Source organism: Otolemur garnettii, unplaced genomic scaffold (assembly GCF_000181295.1).
Source record: "Otolemur garnettii isolate 467f Iridium unplaced genomic scaffold, OtoGar3 scaffold00117, whole genome shotgun sequence".
In the NCBI taxonomy this organism is placed as follows: domain Eukaryota; kingdom Metazoa; phylum Chordata; class Mammalia; order Primates; family Galagidae; genus Otolemur; species Otolemur garnettii.
Genome location: NW_003852512.1, coordinates 6,487,434 through 6,507,619, shown reverse-complemented (window position 1 = coordinate 6,507,619; position 20,186 = coordinate 6,487,434). Strand labels below are relative to the sequence as shown.

Sequence of the window (20,186 nt, the reverse complement as noted above, 5' to 3'; positions counted from 1 at the left end):
TGGTTAAATAAAAGGTAATTACTTGAAGTGGGTTATGACTTGACACAGGGCAAAATCCTACTTGAGAGTTATGTGTAATTTATATATTGTGTGCACGAGTATGCTAAAATGTCATTTGTTTCTCTTTTATCCGTTCTTCCCCTCTAGGCTTGTCTGTTCTTGCCACTGGTCTCAATAAACGATAAAAGTAAAATTTGCAATGAATTGGAAATAACTTATATACTAATATTTATTAATGAGCTGAAAAAAGGACCCAAACCCAAACACACTTGCTTTTTGAGCTAAACTCCATGCAACCACAAGTCCCTGCCAGTCCTTTGTTGCTATGGAAATACTATATGACATTATCTCCTTGCAGAGTTTCCACTATTTTCACCAAGTTAAACTTCTTGTATGTCAAGATATCCTCCCTTCAAACTTTCCCTTTTACAGAATCTGACAACCTTTTACAAACACTTTTTAATTAAAAATAATCTCTTGTCAATATATTCAAGTTTAAAGGGTGGTATTAACTCAGAGACATTCAACCTAGGCTATAGATCTTTCGGTTTGCAAGATGTAACTGGCCAACCAACCAACACAAATCTGGCCACTCAGCAAATTTTTAACTGTAAACAGCACCTCCTGTGATGTCTTAAGCATCACCTTAAGTGTACAAGGAGTGTTAGGAATGGAAAATCAGACACACAGGACCATGGCCTCCCTGCAGGGATACCCTGCTCATATATCATATAGGACGGATTCTCAAGGGGAAATTCAGAATAACTATTAGTAAAACTCTTCTCCCTTCAAGGCTCATGAACCCAACACTTCTATAAACACAGACAGAAAAATAAAAGGATTCATCATTATATGGTCAATTTGTAATTTTTTTCTCATTGCCGCGAATGGTTACATCCTGTAGATTGATTTTCATCATCCATAGAGATAATAAAAGTGAAATTTTATAGAATACTCTGAGCTATAAATGGAAGTAAAAATTCTCAACAATATTAACTCTGTGGAAAACAAAAAAGAAAACATTGGCTAGAGGTCATCCCTCGAACGCTATGTACTGTAGAATACCTTTGCTACAGGAAGACACGACTAGAATCTAGGTAATGTAAGTTAAATTTCAACATTTCTAACAATTAACATCCGAAGAAAAGTCAACTGGCAATAGATACAGTAACACTGTATCAACCTACATCTCTCTGAATCGTTATTGGATGATTGAGGTTGAATTTATTCTGACATAATTGATAACACTAATGTGATCTTAGGTGTAATTGCATCACATCTTCTCAGATATGACTTTACTTTTCTCTAAGAACACCATATTCCACACTTACAAGCAAATAATCTGATCCAGAAAAATACCACTTCTTTAAGTCATTAAGTTTCTAAAAATATATATCTTCTATGAAAAAAAATTATAAAACTACTACACAAAAGTCTTTTGAATGTCTTTTGCATACTTGATACAAAAATGAAAAACATGTAGCTTGATCCCTCTTATTCCATTTTCTTTCTCATTTTCTATTTGTTTCCCCCAAAAGAAATTCAGTGACAAGTTTCAGAAAAAAAATATATTTTTAGTATTTGCTCCAGAGCTATTTTGAGGAATTTTGTTGAAATAAGTATAAAGCCTACTTCTTTGGAGACTGAAGTGTAGAGGCTGAGATTCTAGACTAGAGTCTGGTAAGGAAGGCTGTAAAACCAATAGTGATAGAGTCTGCAGTGCTCAACAGAGATTGTTCTTAAAAATTAATTTCTAGAAACTAATAATAGAGGAGATGAGAATAGAAAAATAAATAAAGGATACCAGGAGGGGTAATGGCCTATGGATTCATTTTAAAATAATAGTTATTGGTTATGAAATAAGTATTAAAAAAACAGAACCAAAATCCCATTATCTTCTACTCACCATCCTCAAACCGACACAGTAGGAAGCCACCACATAGTCCACATTCACTGCCTTTTGTATATGTGGAAGTGTATTCTGCTGATGAATAGAAGAAAATAATATTCTTTGAGTAAGTCACAGTTTTTGGTGTTTGGAAAACATTATATTATTAAATCCTTATAAACCTCACAGAGCTTGAGTTTGTCCTGCCCACTTTACAGATTAGGCAAGTAAAGTTTTCACTCAAGTCCGTCTAATTCCAATTTTTTCACACCTTAGATCTCCAGAGGTATAATCTTATGTTTCCTTCAAATTTACAGAACAGCAAAGGTTCCAAAAACTATGTAATTAACTTTTAACCGGATTCACTTGAGCGGTCTACCCTCAGCGAGCTCCCCATCAAGCATTTACCTACTGAAAATTTCAGCTTTGACTGTGAGTGGTTAAACTAGAAGAAATTTGAGGTTCCTGTAAATCCTAAACTTCTAATTAACAGCCCTACTATGCACATAAAAGAGCAGAAATTTTCCACATTGACAATTTTTCCTATACCATGATTCCTTTGCATGGAGCCTGAGGACAGTATTCCCATGATGACCTTATGTGGGTAGACATTACTCAATTTGAGTCAAAGGGGAGAATCAGAAACTCCAGTTCTGAACTGTAAAAAAAGGTAGTCAATCCGGATCCATGACACTAGCTTACACAGATGTTCTGCTTTCCTCTGACTCACTACTCGAGGCTGGGAAAGTGAAAAATTTTATTTTTGATATAGTAATTAGGATACAGATTATCCCTTTGCTGACTTGTTTTATGCCCCTTATTTTGACCCAATTTTGAATTATTTAGGAGTCTTAAAAAAAAAAAGAAAAAAAAGGAGGGGCCAGGAACGTCAATTTTTAAAGAAAGGTTTACGTTTACATTTCAAAGGGAAACTAATATTCTTATGAAAGCAATGGAAAAAAGACTCTCAATGGTTTTGTAAAAAACATAATGTTCTGCTGTCTAGGGACAAGGTTCTGGTTCCCAGGATAGAGTTGACCAAGGTAAAAACAGAAGGATTCTCATCAACTTTCTGTCTCTCTGGCAAAACTTGAGTTGGTGTTATGGAACTTGTATAGCCAATGGGAGTAATCCTCACATTAGATTGTTTAGTTACCGACTTCCTATTTTTTATTTCATGATCTTTATTATCTTTCAGTTGTCTTAGCTTCTTTCTAAGCCCTAATCTTTGACAGTGAGAGACAAAGAGGAGATTCCTCTAATTTAGCGAATATACAGGAATAAAATGGGTAAAGAGAACAGAGGCACTATTATTTGAGCATCCGTGGCTTAGCAAAATAATATTCCAGACAACACTGGTGGTACTGGTGATATATAGGAACAAGTACTCATTAGGAGCCAAAACTACAAAGATTCTTGAGAACACCGTTCTCCTCTATATGATTCTTTTAGAAAGAATAATTTGTAAATGAAATATTACATGACAAATTAACCAATGCCTGCAGTACACAGACTTTAATACATTTACTGCTGACACCTTAGTTTCTGAAAAGGACAAATTACTAGTTGTACTATAAAAAACCCTGGGGAAATGAGAAGGTGGGTTAGTTGATATAATCTAATCAAATAATCACTTAATTTCATATTTTCCAATTCATTCAGTGTCCTATTGGATAACAGTTCTTTTGTCTTACCTCTGGAATAAGTCTAGGGTCGAACACTACTGCTTGATATGGCTCCATTTACCAGTATTGAAAGCAACTGTCTCTAATAAGGGACAATTGAGAAATTACGGGTTCAGAATCAACTCAGGTATGAAAGTTGGAGGAACAGACTGGCTGGAAGAAGCCCACTGTTAGCCCTGGATAAAATCAGATTCAAGAGACCCTGTCATGCATAGTTGATGTGAGCTGTTTTTCCCATCTTCTATTGGCTTTTTCTTGGGTTGAGTATTGATATTTTAATACTTGCAAATGTTTATGTCTTAAGTATTTATCTTTTGAAAATCTATTCTGCTTTCAAAGTGCCCCGATTCCCCTGTGGAAAAGGAAATGTGGACTAGCAGAAAGATCTCAAATACCTAGGGTCAAATCTTATCTGTCACTTACTGACTGTATGACCTCAGGCACATTATTCAGCCTCCCTGAAACTCATTTAAGTATAATAATTTCTCCTCCCTTGTTCACAGAACTAAATGAAATAACATTTGTAGGCAATGTGGCTAAGAAAAGGCTCTCAATAGATAGTAGCTACTATTAGACTGTGATGTGAAAACTCCCATTCAGCTCCTAAATTCCACAAAATCTGCAAAGATAAGCAATTAGCAAACTTTTTTCAAATTATTTATGTTATTAAAAAAGCTTCCATTGTCTAATATGTTTGTACAATACGACATGTTTTGTCCCTTTTCCCTTGATAAATGAAAGTTCATTTTAACGTAAGTAAGTGATTTGAGAAATCCCAAACTTAAAAAAATGCTTAGTGTTGTGCAATCAAGGGTCTTTTAAACTTATTTGATCATAAAAACTGTCTTCCCAGAAGATATATTAGCATCCTAAGAACTTTCTTGTGCTCCACTTAGAGAAATGCCAAGTTTGTAGTTGTTAAAATGCCAGAGTATAATTTAATCTTCAGTAGTAAAATAAACTGAAAGATCTGTGATACCTGGATCCAAAAATTAAGGCTAATTTGATTTTAAACAGCAGCCAGACGCAGTAGGATAAATGAGGAATACAATGAAAGTGAAGAAACACTGACTAAGGTTAAGACTTGAAGTTAGACTTTTTATCAGTTGGTAGCATTTTAAGGCCTAAAAGTGCCTTTGGAATTAACAATATTCAGCATTTTGTTCAAATTCCTGGTGTAGTTGTTTACTTGCCCTGGAGGAGGGAGGCACAGACTCAGCGTAGCCCTATGTTCCCAGTTGTATGGTAAGACATTTGGAGAAAAACCAGGAGGTTACTGCAAAGCTCACAATATTTCCATTCCTATATTTTAGGAAGAGCATCCACTCTGTTTTTCTTTCACTTTCCATAAATAGCGCTGGAGTTTTAACACTTTTAGGTGTTTATATATTTACTTCCTTTTTGAAGCCACCAATTTCCTTTATCTTACTATTTTTCTATATTGATGTCACCTGTAGTTATAAGAGGTACAAAAGAGACAGCAGGACTAAAGAACTGGGATTTTTTAATTTCTTTGAAAGCAAAAGAAGCATAAAGCATGGATGTTGTTGCTTCTCTGTCATTTTATGAGTGTTCACTTTATCATTTTTAAGCAGCAAAATATTTTGTTTTAAAGCATTCATTTTAAAGAGTTGAATATTAATCACTGAAAAGTTCTTAGCAACCATATAAATTATAATTTATTGATGTTTTAGCTATACTTGCTTTCATATTTCTGTCTCCATATCCATATGAAAAAGAAGATTTCATAGTTATTGCAGTTAAATATAGCCAAGTCTCAGAGCAGTTTCTAAAGTTGAATAAAGATAGGTCTTTAAAGCATCTGATATTTACTGTCCAAATCTGGCCTTTTCAGCTATTACAGTACTTGGAATGTGCATTATATTTTCAGGTAAATTTTTTTTGCTCATTCTATTGACTCTTGTTAACATTTATAGCAAAGGATAAACAATTCACCTACCCTGTAGCTTCCTGAATCCTTTGCATTTAGAATAAATGCCAACTTGTTTTAGTATCCATTACTGCTTTCGAATTGCATTATGCAATTAATGCAAATGTGAGTTCTTAATTAGCAGGATCTGTTTTGCTTAAAAGTACAACAGTAAAGGGATTTTTCAACGTACTGAAGCTAAGCTGTTACCTATGGAGAAAATACATTCCACCTTACTCAGAGGAGGCTGCACATGTACCTATGTTGTTACAGATAGGTACTTTTGTGTTTCCTTAAGCAATGCTATTTCGTAATGGATTTCACATTGAATATTGCGAATTTTGTCATTGCTTCCCACTCAATTTCTCCCTCTATTCTCCCTCTAGATTGTTTTTAAGGGAGAAGATGAAATTTTTCAAGGCAATGGGAAGCAAGGGTGAGGAATGAATACTTTATTAAAGATGCAATATTTCCAAGGTCATAAAGAAATATGCTTATACACACATCTCTGTTTAAATATTCATTTAAATATTGCATGTGCATCTCTGTATACATGCTGTGTCCAGCAAACATTTGCATGAATTTTACCTGAAGGCAGCCTCATAAAATGACAAAACCGAAAATATATATATATATGTATATATATATATGAATAGATACTATAGACAATATAGACGTTAGGTCAATATTCACAAATAATGTAATAAATCCTTTGCCCATCATATTTTTTTGCCTAGATTTGGGGTCTTTAAGCATCAACCAATTATGGTAAATGTTTAACTCTAGGAGTTCAGGCAGACTGCCAAATTCTTGTAGAATGCTATTGCTAGTTTCAGCTTAAAGAATTTTTCATTTTTAAGCAAAAGCATTTCTGGATACTGGCTATACACTATTGTGGCTAGAGTCACTGGAATTTGTATTAGTCAATTGGGCAGAACGTGAGCCTTAAAGAAACGGGCCTGGCAGTTTTACTGGAAATGTGGCAAAAAAATGGGTGGAGTCCTAAGGAAATACTTCCCATTTATAACTTAGCTCTATTTACCTAAAGCCAGTTTATTCCCACAAACACAGAGTAAAGAGAGCTGTTCTTCTTAGCCAAGCACCTACAGAAACAGCAAGGTTGGGAGGAGGAGAGGAACGTGAACATTTCAACCTTTCCTAGTTTAGGAAAACCAGATGTTTGAAATATGTACATGACAGCCAAACTCAGCTCGCCTCGCTCCCCCCAGGTTCATTTGCTTTCTCTACAAGCTTATTAACTAACTTATCGATCTGCACGAAGCTAGTTTGAACATTGGCCCTTTCTCAGACCATTCCTACCCTCTGGTGGAAGCACTAACAAATGGGTAGAAAAAGGGACCTTAATCCACATGTTGGAATGACAGCTTCTGGATTTGAGACTCAGCCGCTAAAGTCTCTTTGGTATAGACACTGAGTGAGGGGCTATTGAAGTGACTTTTCCTAGACCGTTTTCTCTCCCTCCGTCTCCACGAGGTATCCCGTGGGTCTCTTCCCTTTCCTTCTCCATGGTGCTTCCAGCACAGCCCCAAAGCTTCAAACCCTGTCCCCACCCCACCCCCCTCCTTTCCCCTAACGCCTCCCATTCACCACCCCTTTCCCCAACCAAAGTCCCCTCCCGGTCACCACCAAAGCCCGGAGAAGTGGAACACACACAATACCTCCCTTATAGGGCTTGAGCTGGGAACTGGGCATGCTCAGTAGCCAAAGGAGATTTTTTTTTTCTTTTTGGTCTTGAGTGCGGCATCTCTCCCAGTCCCACACCTCTATTTCCTCTACCCCATCACCTCTTCCCTATCCCCACCTCCAGCTCCAAAATCGCCCTATTTAACCCGTTCTGCGCCAAAGGCCGCGGAGTTCTACAGTGAGGACAATTAACCTGTCTCCTCCTAACCCCGCTAAATAGTCTCACTTTGGGCGAAAGCCTCACACTTTTGCCTTAAAGCCCCCGGCCTCTTAAGAGCAGACAGGTAGAAAGAGTGCGAATACTACTGGATCCCAGGAAACCGAAGCCAAGAAAGCTCCATCCAGGTTCGCTGGCTACCAAGAAGTACTCCCGGAGCCCTCCGTTCTGCGGGGTGACAATTAGCCAAAGGTACTGTACCCATGATACAAAATCCAAGTGCGATTGTTGCATCTGAATGTCATTGTTGTTGACTCACCCCCCTCCATCCTGGAATTATTCAATTCCGCGTAGACTCGACGACCTTATCTTCCTCCCTCGACCCCCTCCCCCAGGCTCTCCAGTGTTTCTTTGGTTTTTCCTGGGTTCTTGGTTGCTCTCTCAAAGGAACGCCCGGGTGTGTGTGCGTGCGTGCGTGTGTGTGTGTGTGTGTCTTGTGTGTGTTCCTTGCTTCTTAGGGGACGGGGAGAAGAAAAGACTGGAGTGTGCATGTATGTGGTAGGAAGGCTGGAGACAAGAGCGCCCGCGTTAGAGGACTGGGGTCTCTGTGCGTGAGCAAAGGGGTCGCTCCTCCCTAGTGGTGCTTTAGGCAGAAAGAGGGGGCGGATGCCAAGAGAAAAGCGCGACGTCTTTCTTGATGTGTGTGTAGAAGAGGAATCAAGTGGGGATGTCTGAGTGGAGAACAGGGGGGTCTCAGGAATGTGCGGGGGTCGAAATGGTTGGGTGTCTAGAGGGAGGGCTGCCCGTGTGCTGAGGGGCGGGGGCGGGGGCGGGGGCGGGGATTCGGCGCGTGTATGTAAAGGTGCCGCCCGTGTGCCAGGGGCTGGGTGTGCGCGCGGTGTCTCGCCGGGTGCGCGCGCGCACGCCGCTGCCCGCCCGCTCGCCTGCGGGGGCTGCTCTGTGGGTTTGACCGACGAGCCGGTGCGGAGGAGCTCTATCCCGTATCACTTAGAGCCCAGCTCGGAAACTGCAGCGCTGGTCGCGGCGTGGCGGGCCCAGCAAAGACGCCAGGCTCTGGAGGTGGGTGAATTTCCAGCGGGGACTGTGCGAGCTGCACCAACACGCGCGTTGCTTCTTCCCCGCTCGGCTCAGCAGTGCGTGTGCGCGCGCGCGTGTGTGTGTGTGTGTGTGTGTGTGTGTATTCGCGCGCGCGCGCAGAGAGGACAGGTAGCTTATTATTTTTAGTTTGAATTTAGTTGGTTTGGGGACGGCTGAGTGGCTAAAGTGGACGTGGTGGCTAACCCGCCCCCGCCACCTCCCACTTGCCTGTTCACAACACGGTCGTGTGTCCCTGAGGACTGGAAACAATCTGGGTGTCCTTGGCATCCTTGCCCCCCCTTGCCCCCCGGGCGGCTGGGGCAGCGGGGAAAGTGTCCTGGTCCCGGGTAGCTCAGGCTGTCGGGGCCGCTGCGCTGGTCTGTGCTTTGTTTTCTGCGCCCCACTCGTAGGCACTCTACACGGACGTGGATCTGGGGCTCCGGGCAGTGGCCCGCATTCTAGTTGGAGATTGGGAGCATCCGGCAAAACTGGGAATGTGAGAGGAGGAGCCGGTGGGTAACTCTAAAAGCTCTGCAAAACCGGGCGAGCTTAGGCTGCACCACTTTGCAATGTGCCTAAATGTTGAGCTGATTTCTGGCTTGGTAGAGCAGTATTATGTAGCTGGCCAGAAGAGCTGGGGGATGACAGCGGGGAGCATGGGCCGCCGCTTGCGGCAGCAGAGCTATGGGGTCACTCTGCCTGTGGCAAGCGGGTCAGTGACGCCCTAGTGCCACCGTCCTCGCTGCCTGAGCCTCACATCTCTTCTTCCTCACTCATCGCATGCCTGGGTCTGAAAAGGCCGACTGAAACTCCGGCAGCTGTCCCTTGTGGGATGGGAGCGCGTGGAGAAATGTGTGCGCAGCGGGGCTGAAGGCCCCCGCGACATCCCGCGCGGTACCCCGCCTCCTCCACCCGGCCCGCGAAGCTGCTGCTCAGGCCCGGGACCCAGGAGGGGACTGCGCGCCGGTTCCCTGTACCAGGATGCGGCAAAGCATTGCAGCAAGCGCTTAGCGGCCCCTCTCGCAGCCTCGCGGCCGGCCCGAGGTAGCGCACCCAGGGCAGCAGTGGCCAGGTCTTAAAGAGGACCCCTCCACCCCCACCGCAGCCCGAGGCGAGCCAGCGGGGATTTCCGAAGTGAGCTCCAAAGGAAACCCCTCTGCCCATCGCCCTCACCCCCTTCTCACCAGAGGTCTGCCCCTCGCAGGCTGACTCTCCCCTCCTTCCGCCCAGCGCCAGGCGCAGCACTCTGGTGCATGCCCCGATTTGTGCAGTTTCGGCCGGCCATGGGAGCCCAGCATCTTGCTGGGCAGAGAGAAAAAGATGGGCAGACGGACCGCTCTTGGCAGACTGAGAGCAGGCTCTTGGTACCCAACTCGTACTTAGTGGGTTTTTTCTTTTCTTTTTAGCTTTTTCCCCTTGGTTTTTAAATGTGCATGTTTTATTGGCAGTATGTGAATGTGAGGTTTCTTTCCCATACGTTCGGTACCGCTTTTAACCCTCTGTGTAGCTCCCTTCTGTGAGCTCTTTTTCTTTCTTTTTCGACTTCTCCGTGGTCTCTTGCCCTTTCAGTGCCTCTTTCCCTCTCTCTCCTTGGCTATTTATCTCTCGTGCCTGCTCCCCCAGCTGCTCGTGGCTTCTTCTGTTTCACAAGCGCTGCATTTGGGCACTTCATGGCTTGTCCTTGTGCCTTTCTTCTCCCGTGCTACTTAAAGTAGAAATTATGGGGGTAAAGGCACCTCCTTACACATTTTCAGATTTGTTGATGCTCCTGGTCCTTGTTTTATACTGAATTTGGATTATTCTGATTTGGGGAGGTTTGTTTTGTTTTTTAGGTTGATTGCTTTCTGGTTTCTTTGTTTTGGGGTGGGAGGTGGTGGTTAGTAACAAGAAATGACTCAACTAAACCAAAATAGCTGTTGAAAGCTGCATCCATAGCAAGGCAAAAAAGATGAAGAAATTTTGCTTTTACAATGAAAGTTGGTTTAGGTGATGTCATAGTTAAGAATTATGACTTCTTTTTGCAAATGTCAATCATGCTGTCGTGGTGAATAGGGGAAACGCACATCTATATGGCAGCCAAATAGCATCTCAGCACTGCCCGCTGTACCCTGATCCAAACTACTTAAAATGCAAATCCTCTTGGGTCAGGGCTAATGGATTGTCTACCTTGAGACATGTTTGGTTTTACCACTAGCAGATTCCTCACGGGCAGAATAAACAAAGGAGTTTCTGTGTGACACTTCTTTCCTTGCATCCTTCTCTCATTGTGCATTTCTGGGTATTTTATTTATTTAATTAATATTTGGTGGTAACCATATTAAAATTGCAGCCAGATTCGCATTCGTGATGGAAAAGATTCACATTGCTAAAATTGCATCAGTAAAATACACTCTGTGTTCTGTTTAATCTGTTCCTTGAAGAGTTGTATGTATTTGTGTATGTATGCAGTATTTAAGGAGTTAGCTACAACCAGATAATTTGCTAAGCATTAAATGCTACCAACAAGTGATTCTTTATTTATTGATACACAAGGACCTGTGGTGTTTGGAAACTGATAATTTTAGGACAAAAATGTGCTGAACTGAACGTTTTTGGTCCTGCAAATAAAGGTACTCAAAGATTGTAGTGGGTGAACTCTTCTTCCTCGGCAGTTGCAGTCTGTTGTCAAAGTGAAGGAGATTAGTGTCAGTTGGAACTGGGTTCAAAATGGCAAATAAAAGGATGAGAGGACAGTCAGGCAAGAAAACCAGTTCTGAGACTAGAAAGGCCACCCAGAGATAAGGGAAGCAATGCAGGAATAAACCGGCTCCTCTTCTGCCTTCAGAAACCCAAGACAAAAGGCTTTTCCCCTTTTCTTTCAGAGACAGTTAACAGGGAACTACACACTATTTATTTACCAGAAAATAAAATGTGGCTAAACCCAAGTCAATTATTTCTCTAGAACCCCACAGAGTCAACTGTGCTTTTGAAGACAGCAGTGTACAGGAGTGAATCGATTCATAACAGTGAGCTTACCTTTGGGCCTGAAGCTTAGGCAAATCTCTTCCCAGGTCACCTTCCCTTGGTGTTTGAATACTCCCCTCTACAGCAACCCAATCCTCCACTGAACCAGGGACTCTAATATTTTCCCATTCAGCTTCTGTGTCTAGCTGATGCCCAAAGAATAGGCATCCACTAATTGAATACCTTTGTGGTATGAACTACATGGCATATTAGATGGCCTGGGGTCAGTTATTTGAATTGCAAATTCAAAGCCTAAGGCTTCTGTTTAAGGGCAGAGTTTGCTGGTCCACACCAAACTATATATATATATATATATATATTTTTTTTTTTTTTTTTTTTTCAGATTGTTAAGGTTTAAGCATGACTAATAATCTTTCTTCCTCTGGTTTGTTGTGTATTCAGCACATGAAAATTCTATATAAACTACGAGTATAGAAATAAAATGTATGACAGTTTTGTTGGTTATTATTGTTTGACTGAGTGAGACTATTTGGAGTTTGGGGTGCCTTAAAAATACTATGCTAATAATTTTAGCCATGTGTTTGCTATGGTATGCTTTAAACACAATTTTTTTTTAAGAAATGACCATTGAAAACATGTTTTCTTTTTATTTTTTAGATTATTTCTCTTTATTCAGAAGCATAAAGTTGTTTGCTGATTGCAAGAAGATGTTTCTTTGGCTCTTTCTGATTTTGTCTGCCCTGATTTCTTCGACAAATGCAGATTCTGACTTATCAGTGGAAATTTGCAATGTTTGCTCCTGCGTGTCAGTTGAGAATGTGCTCTATGTCAACTGTGAGAAGGTTTCAGTCTACAGACCAAATCAGCTGAAACCACCTTGGTCTAATTTTTATCACCTCAATTTCCAAAACAATTTTTTAAATATCCTCTACCCAAATACATTCTTGAATTTTTCGCACGCAGTATCCTTGCATCTGGGAAATAATAAGCTGCAGAACATTGAGGGAGGAGCCTTTCTTGGGCTCAGTGCATTAAAGCAGTTGCACTTGAACAACAATGAATTAAAGATTCTCCGAGCTGACACTTTCCTTGGCATAGAGAACTTGGAGTATCTCCAGGCTGACTACAATTTAATCAAGTATATTGAACGAGGAGCCTTCAATAAGCTCCACAAACTGAAAGTTCTCATTCTTAATGACAATCTTATTTCATTCCTTCCTGATAATATTTTCCGATTCGCATCTTTGACCCATCTGGATATACGGGGGAACAGAATCCAGAAGCTCCCCTATATTGGAGTTCTGGAACACATTGGTCGTGTTGTTGAACTGCAACTGGAAGACAACCCTTGGAACTGTAGCTGTGATTTGTTGCCTTTAAAAGCTTGGCTGGAGAACATGCCATATAACATTTACATAGGAGAAGCGATCTGCGAAACTCCCAGTGACTTATATGGGAGGCTTCTAAAAGAAACCAACAAGCAAGAATTATGCCCCATGGGCACAGGCAGTGATTTTGATGTCCGCATTCTGCCTCCATCTCAGCTGGAAAATGGCTATACCACGCCTCATGGGCACACGACCCAAACATCTTTACACAGATTAGTGACCAAGCCACCAAAAACGACAAATCCTTCTAAGATCTCTGGAATTGTGGCAGGCAAAGCCCTCTCCAACCGCAGTCTGAGTCAGATTGTGTCCTACCAAACGAGGGTGCCTCCTCTTACACCTTGCCCAGCGCCTTGCTTCTGCAAAACGCATCCTTCAGATTTGGGACTGAGTGTGAACTGCCAAGAGAAAAATATACAATCCATGTCTGAATTGATACCGAAACCTTTAAATGCCAAGAAGCTACATGTCAATGGCAATAGCATCAAAGATGTGGACATGTCAGACCTCACTGAGTTTGAGGGACTGGATTTGCTCCATTTAGGCAGCAATCAAATTACAGTGATTAAGGGAGACGTATTTCACAATCTTACTAATTTACGCAGGCTGTATCTCAATGGCAATCAGATTGAAAGACTCTATCCTGAAATATTTTCAGGCCTTCATAACCTGCAGTATCTGTATTTGGAATACAATTTGATTAAGGAAATTCTTGCAGGCACCTTTGACTCCATGCCAAATTTGCAGTTACTGTATTTAAACAACAATCTTCTAAAGAGCCTGCCTGTTTACATTTTCTCTGGAGCACCCCTTGCTCGACTCAACCTGAGGAACAATAAATTCATGTACCTTCCTGTAAGTGGGGTTCTCGATCAGCTGCAGTCGCTTACACAGATTGACTTAGAGGGCAACCCATGGGACTGTACTTGTGACTTGGTGGCTTTAAAGCTGTGGTTGGAGAAGTTGAATGATGGGATTGTTGTGAAAGAACTGAAATGTGAGACACCTGTTCAGTTTGCCAACATTGAACTGAAGTCCCTCAAAAATGAGATCTTATGTCCTAAACTTTTAAATAAGCCATCTGCACCATTCACGAGCCCTGCGCCTGCCATTACATTCACTACCCCATTGGGTCCCATTCGAAGTCCTCCTGGTGGCCCAGTGCCTCTGTCTATTTTAATTTTAAGTATCTTAGTGGTCCTGATTTTAACTGTGTTTGTTGCTTTTTGCCTTCTTGTTTTTGTCCTGAGACGCAACAAGAAACCCATGGTGAAGCATGAAGGCTTGGGGAATCCGGAGTGTGGCTCCATGCAGCTGCAGCTGAGGAAGCATGACCACAAAACAAATAAAAAGGACGGACTGAGCACAGAAGCTTTCATTCCACAAACTATAGAACAGATGAGCAAGAGCCATACATGCGGCTTAAAAGAGTCAGAAACCGGGTTCATGTTTTCAGATCCCCCGGGACAGAAAGTCATTATGAGGAATGTTGCCGACAAGGAAAAAGATTTATTGCACGTAGATACCAGGAAGAGACTGAGCACAATTGATGAGCTGGATGAATTATTCCCTAGCAGGGATTCCAATGTGTTCATTCAGAATTTTCTCGAAAGCAAAAAAGAGTATAATAGCATAGGCGTCAGTGGCTTTGAAATCCGCTATCCAGAGAAACAACAAGACAAAAAAAACAAGAAGTCACTGATAGGTGGCAACCACAGCAAAATTGTTGTGGAGCAAAGGAAGAGTGAGTATTTTGAACTGAAAGCAAAACTTCAGAGTTCCCCCGACTACCTACAGGTCCTTGAGGAGCAAACAGCTTTGAACAAGATCTAGGTCATGCGATCTTACTTCATGCAGAGGACATTTATTTAATGATGAAAGTGCCTTTTGTTGACTTCAAACTTCCAAATACTATATTATCAATAGGCATAGAGGCAAGTGTTTCCAAGGGTGTCTCATTAACTGTAGCTGCAAAGATGTGTCAAGTAGAAGAGAATTCCCTTAATAGATTTTACTACACGAAACCTATACTGTGGAGTCCTGTGGGGATACTGCAAACTCTATTGCCAAAGGGATGCTTTATACACGTAATGCGCTGAATTTAACCTCAAGAGGCAAATCTGTTTTGCAAAACCTTCGTCTCTTTGTACTTCGTAAAGCAAACTCGAGAAAACTGGTACCCGTGTTTGTACCTGAGCTGAGTCCTTCATCTTGCACGTAGATTAAGTTGATGGAACTGGAATAATCCTTTTGATTTGTGGCACTGTAACACCTCTGTGTAAAGATTATCTGAAAAGTTTTTTTAAAAAGCATGCAAAGAGAGAACATTCAATAGTATTTGTAAATTGGCAATCTTTATGGCCTGCATCTTGAAACTGCTGGATTTATAATGTTAAATTGTGCAAATACTTGTTTAAAATATAACTGCATTACATAACTATAAAATAAATTGGAACACCGTAAGCATTACCTGTCTATACATACAAATCTAAAAGAAAAACATTAACATGAGTTACATAGCATTTGTGGTGATCTGAAGAAATACATGATGTTTATCAGAATTAAACATGGCTCAAATTAAACTAACACTAGAGTTTGTTCTCAGTTACGTGAAATACCAACAATCCTTAAAGGTTGTCCAAAATTAGCAAAGTGCTTACCATGTGAGCTCACCCAAAGCTATTTTTGTAACATAATTAATATTTATGAAGTACTTTGTACACTAAATAAGAAAAAATATGTACTCCTTAATATGTATTTAATATTCCTGACTTGTTTTCCTGATCACAGTCAACTTATCAGTAAGTATAAATTTAGACAGCAAAGATATATACTGAACTGAAACCCAGGCTGATGTGTATAGAAATATTCTGGACTTTGTGATCAGGTATAATTTTAAAAGTAAAAATAAAAAAAAAAAGCAAAAACCAGAAAAAGGAAAAATACAAAAAAAAAAAAAAAAAGAAAGAAAGAAACACAGTTCTGTGCTATTCTTGTGAATTTAGCCTACTATCTTCAGATTTGTTACCAGTTGTGCATTTTACACTAGGTTCCTTAGTTTTATAGTATCGTGTCTGGGGCAGTCGTTATTTGCCATCAGTTGTCTTGCTTTTCAGGATTCTATGAGCTTAATTCAAATAGCTTTTACTACAAGTATTTAAAAAAATAATGAATAAGGTTAATAGTTATATCTTGAATGCATCAGTATCTTGTTCTTTTATCATTCTGACTACTATCAGATAATCTAGTAGGACTGTAAACATCGTGGTAATCTTGGCTATCAAAGCCACACTGCAAAATGCTTGCATTGATCTCAGATGAGTTCACAGTCTGCAACTACAAATGATACACCCTTGTATTTGCTTGAGCTGTTAAGTTCCGAGTCAAAATTGGTCGAAGGAATGAAGCACTTAAGAATGAATGATGTTGAAAGATTTATAGGAGCTCCTGATTAGCAAAATGATATCCAGAAACACATTGCCTTTTTGGCCTGCCTATATATATATATACATATGTACATACACACACACAGATATATGTGTGTATATTTATATACACAGACACACATATATAGTGTAAGTGTGAGAGTGTGTGTTCCATCTCTTCAATTACTCTATTATTCAGTAAGATAACCAAGGAAGTAAACATAGATATTTTTCATGAATTTCAAATGTCATATGTTTTGGTGCAGCTTCAAAAATGATATTCTGGCTAAAGTTGTAACAGCAGTCCCTTCATTAATCACTAATTTCAGGGCTTCATGTGTTTGTTCCAATATAAAACAAAACAACAAAAAAAAAACTTGACATTTTTGAAGAAGTGTGTGTGTGCGTGTGTGTATGTATATGGGTGTGTGTGTTTGGGTATATATTCATACATATAGATAATTTGGAGATTTTTTAATAGCAAACAAAGAAAATGTCTCCATATGATGTATGTGCTGGTGCTCTTAAAACTTTAATGTGTACTTTTAATTTTCATGACGTCTGTGAGAACTTTCTACGAATATAAAAAAATCCAAACAAATAATTGCTTTCTGATCTTGAAAGAAAAAGCAAGATGCGTGCTCAACAGCTTTTTTCATCTACACTTTCATAAGGACTTTTACTATGTCATTACCATGCATGCATGCATCCATGGATTAAAGGGCTCCTAATGCATACTGACAGGATAAAGATGCAGAGGCTTCAAAGAAAGTGGTTTAGTTTATCCTGTCAATAAGGTATGGATTGAGGATTCTTAAATAGACACTTAGGGGAGGAAACAGAAAGCCCCATCCGTGATATGGGAATAATAGGTCATTGAGATGATGCCTTGTATGCAGCGTGAGGAGGCTTTGGAGATGTTTTAAGGTTTCTGCAGAACTGTCAGTGGCAAGAGTACCTATCACCATCTCAAAGCTTGCTGTAGCATATTGGCTATCTCATACTCTTCTGCTGAAAGTTATAAATGTTCACCTTTTTTAAAACAAGTAATTTAAATGTACATGGTTATTTGAAGGTTCTAATTATAAATGAAAGTAACAAATCCTTGGTTAAGGCTAATATATTTTCCTTAACTAAATCATTGTGCCTACATTCTACAGTGTATACTATTTTACACCTGTTCTCTCATTAGTTTTCCGTGTACACTTTATGATAATGTAGTTAGGCATAAGTTCTGAGTTGAGTACAAGAACAGTAAAAATACTGTATCTATATTTTGTTGGCTTCAACTATAACCTTGATGTTAGTTTAACCCCTTGAGGTATGATGTGTACATCAGTATAGCATTTTTAGTAGAACTTTGATTCGAATCTAGAAAATCCAAGGAGTGTCCATTGCTAACATGGTCTGACACATCATGGTCTTCTTGGAATGATACTCATGTGTATGGATTATGTTAGAAAGGCTATAAAGAAACTTAGATCTTATGAAATCAGTGAAGGGGTTGAGATAATATATTGTGTCCGTGTAATATAAATCAAGTTTTAAATTATTTTTTTATGAAATCAATAAAGATGATTCAATTCTTTAAAAGTAAATCTTTGTGTAATTTTATGAGAAAGCAGCTATTAAAGTACAGTGATTCAAGTCTCTAAGGCAATTTATATTCTATATTTAGTTTTTCATTCTGAATACTAGAAAATAAATATATTCATTAGGAAGTCATTTAAGACCATCTTTCTTTTGTTGCTTTTTAAAAAATATTTAATTTTTTAAGCCATAAGGATACAAGACAGGGCATGGCCTCATGAGTAACGTCAACAAGTACTTCAAAAATAACGAAACATCTAGAAAAGTATGGCAGTAATATTAATCTATCTTTTGCATGATTTGTACATTGACATTGTATGAAATGAGCACAGTGAGTTAATTTTTTTGTTATTGTCGCATCCAAAGAGTTGGGAAAAATATATTAATAATGTATTTATAATCACTATTTTCAAATAAAGTAAAGAAAACACACTGTATTGTTTTTACCTGATTTGATTATTAGTATTTTAGGTTAGTTTATAAGACAAAAATCAAGTAATCGTATAGGAAAGCTAATTAAATCACAGAAAAGAACTGTTTTGATGAATTTTGGTTGCTTTTAATAACATCAAGGTATTAGAGGGACTTTATTAAATGCCATTTTTATGAGAGCATTAATAAAATTGTTTGCTACAATAGTATCTGTGAAGCCATAGTTTGTTAAATATGTTTGTCTTTCCATTATTTTTCAGAAGAAATAAAGCAGTAGCCAAACTGACCATTTCACTCAAATTTGAGGGTAAGATATATAGCTATAGAATACTGTTTGTATCCAACTTAATTACTAAATCTGTTAAAAGATGCTTTCTTTATAAACATTGTTGCAATTTGTGTTCCTTCCCACTGACAGCCCCTTCGGAGAAGGAGAAAAGTCAGTGCCAAGTTCAACATGCTTTGATTTGGGGCCATTCTCATTAATCAGTTTTAGTCTGATATAACTTCCAGTAAACAAACACTAATATTGGATCTTAACTTTCCGCTCAAATACTTTTAGCACACCTTCAGAACCTCTGTACACTATGACCAGCTTGGCTGGATTAGTTACTCATTTGGGGGGTGAATGTGATTATTTAGTTCTTTTAAAGATGACCAAAATTATCAGTCCATCACTTTCCCATAGTTCCTGTGCTTGAAGAAAGTGAACCAATTGAATTATAGTTAATTTGAAGGTAGAAAAGAATATAAACAGACTGTGTTGACTAATAAAGTGAATTTAAGTGACGTTTACATGTGGGAAGAGAAGATAGGAGCAGAGAGAGAATATAAAGATTGTTATTGCCTTCTATCTACGTGTAGCTGTACTGATGGTGTGAAAAATGTGGAGAGAATATTCAAGTACTTTTGAACTAAATGCCTTATGCATCCAGGAGATGCATCATGAAATTCTGTTATTTTGGTCCTTTAGGAGTACTGAGCACAAGGCTTTGGGTCCCTGCCACTCTGTTTTGTAGACTAGTGGCATCAAATCAAGGTTTGGCCCCATTTCCAGTGCTCATCCAATTAGTCACTGTGGTCAGATGGGCTGAAGTATCATATCCTGTTTGTGGCTTCACTTCCCGGGAATAACTGGTGATGTATATTAAGTTCACCTGATAATTGTTAATCCTCAATTTCAGATGTCCTGGAGATCTGTTCTTTGTTAAATTAAAAGCAAATGGGAGGTCAAATGAATTTTAATAACTTATTTTGTACAAAACTGCCCTTAATCTAATTTGGAATTTCATTTTGTTTCATTTATTTATTTCATGTCTTTTTAGTTTTCACTGACTGATAAGACCGTATTTTAAAAGTGGGAAAATCAAGAAGGAGAATCTGTGTTATCCATATGAAATAGCATGATTTTGAAATGATTTTAACCTGTTGTTCCTTTGTCTACAGAGGAAAAATAAAGTGGGGGCTCTGAGGCACTTAAATACTTTTGTCCAAATAGTTGCTAGTGAGAACTTGTCATTAATTCATACCTAACAGATCCACTGACTATATAGCCCACAACCAGGAGAGAATTACTCAACCCTCCACATTACTTAAGTAGACACTGCCTAAGTAGAAATATAAATTCAGGGGATTCCAATACGGAAAAAGGTGAAAAATTGCTTCTTAAGTTTAAAAAGCTCATGAATAAGGCCTTCTGAGAGATAATATGAATATATAGTGAATAACATTTGATATCACTTTTAAGTTAGCTATAGGAAGGAAATATTTCTTTTCAAGTTCCTGAATGCTATATATATAATTTTTTTTTTTTTTGGTTTTTGTTTTTGTTTTTAGTTAATGCCTCACGAATAGTAGATCATGTCAGGACCCTCTTGATAACAGCCTAAGGAAGGCATGTTGTAACCTTGATATTTGTCATGGAA

The 20,186-nt window shown here is 39.3% G+C and overlaps 1 protein-coding gene across 3 annotated transcripts; it reads left to right on the top strand.

Moving 5' to 3' along the window:
* The first annotated feature begins 7,425 nt into the window (after positions 1 to 7,425).
* SLITRK4 (SLIT and NTRK like family member 4) lies at positions 7,426 to 15,112 on the top strand. Of its 3 annotated transcripts, none has more exons than XM_012809931.2 (2): positions 7,426 to 7,616; positions 12,084 to 15,112. In XM_012809931.2, exon 2 carries the CDS (start codon positions 12,134 to 12,136, stop codon positions 14,645 to 14,647), a length of 2,514 nt encoding a protein of 837 aa, XP_012665385.1. In that variant the 5' UTR covers positions 7,426 to 7,616; positions 12,084 to 12,133; the 3' UTR covers positions 14,648 to 15,112. The 3 variants fall into 3 exon arrangements, with proteins under 3 accessions (XP_012665385.1, XP_003797540.1, XP_003797541.1); XM_003797492.1 differs by lacking the exon at positions 7,426 to 7,616 and adding an exon at positions 8,141 to 8,444; XM_003797493.1 differs by lacking the exon at positions 7,426 to 7,616 and adding an exon at positions 8,803 to 8,974.
* Positions 15,113 to 20,186: the final 5,074 nt, after the last annotated feature.